Raw genomic sequence first — 816 nt, 5'->3', positions numbered from 1 at the left:
GCCAAATCCCTTGGGGCTGGAGTTGAAGCAGAACCAAGTGAGACCGTAGATTCCTGGCTCCAGAGCGGCCAGTCAGTAGGCTGCCAGGCAGCTTTGCTTCGGTGCTCAAGCGTTCAGCCGGCTGGCTCTCCACGGGGAGGAATGGCGCTGCAAGTGGAGCTGATACCCACCGGGGAGATCATCCGCGTGGTTCATCCTCACAGACCATGCAAGCTTGTAAGCTGGAATGATCTGGGCTGGAAGGGTGGCAATGTCTCTAAAGGGTACGGCAGTCCTTTTCCAGGCATGTCCATCTGGAAGGAGGTGGGCAAAGAGGGCAGATCTGATTCTTGGTGGATACTAGACGAGTAGGCCTAAGTGGAAAGGAACAAGAGATGCGAGGCTAGTAGAAGCAGTTTTCAAAGCGGAGATCCGGGTTTGAATCCCTCCTCCAGCTCCCTGAAACTCAAAAGGACTACTAGACAGTGAACTATGCCAAGCAATCAGGTGGCAGGGCTGCTCTGGGGTCAGAGAACAAGTGCACGCGAAGTTCCAGGAGCGATGTCCAGTTAATGCACCGCCTTTCCACCAAGCCTGGGCACACTGGGACTACCCAGCTCAGAGCAAGTAGCTTGGGCCAAGGAAGTGGATGAAGGCGAAGTTGCTGGAAACGGGGAAGAACTGCCCTAACATGCAAGGGAGGGTCTGGATTGCGCTGAGGATGCAAAGGGGTTTAGCATGAAGGGCGAAAATCCCTTCTGGCGCACCCCGCACAGCAGTGCGCCGGGTCTTTGGCCGCAGGAGGTGTGTGCGCGCGCTCGAGTGTGACAGTGACGC

General features: G+C 56.5%; 1 protein-coding gene across 1 annotated transcript in view; it reads left to right on the top strand.

The window, feature by feature from the left end:
* Myo1c (myosin IC) overlaps positions 1 to 816 on the top strand; it is a 37,551-nt gene continuing 36,735 nt past the window's right edge. Inside the window, exon 1 of the mRNA XM_013016310.1 lies at positions 1 to 216. Within this exon, the coding sequence (XP_012871764.1) occupies positions 142 to 216 (75 nt within the window). The 5' untranslated portion in view covers positions 1 to 141. The remainder of the gene's footprint in view (positions 217 to 816) is intronic.

The sequence above is a fragment of the Dipodomys ordii genome, unplaced genomic scaffold (assembly GCF_000151885.1).
Source record: "Dipodomys ordii isolate 6190 unplaced genomic scaffold, Dord_2.0 Scaffold31, whole genome shotgun sequence".
NCBI classification, from domain to species: domain Eukaryota; kingdom Metazoa; phylum Chordata; class Mammalia; order Rodentia; family Heteromyidae; genus Dipodomys; species Dipodomys ordii.
Note: the sequence above shows the minus strand (reverse complement) of the source record. Positions and strands in the feature narration are given on the sequence as shown.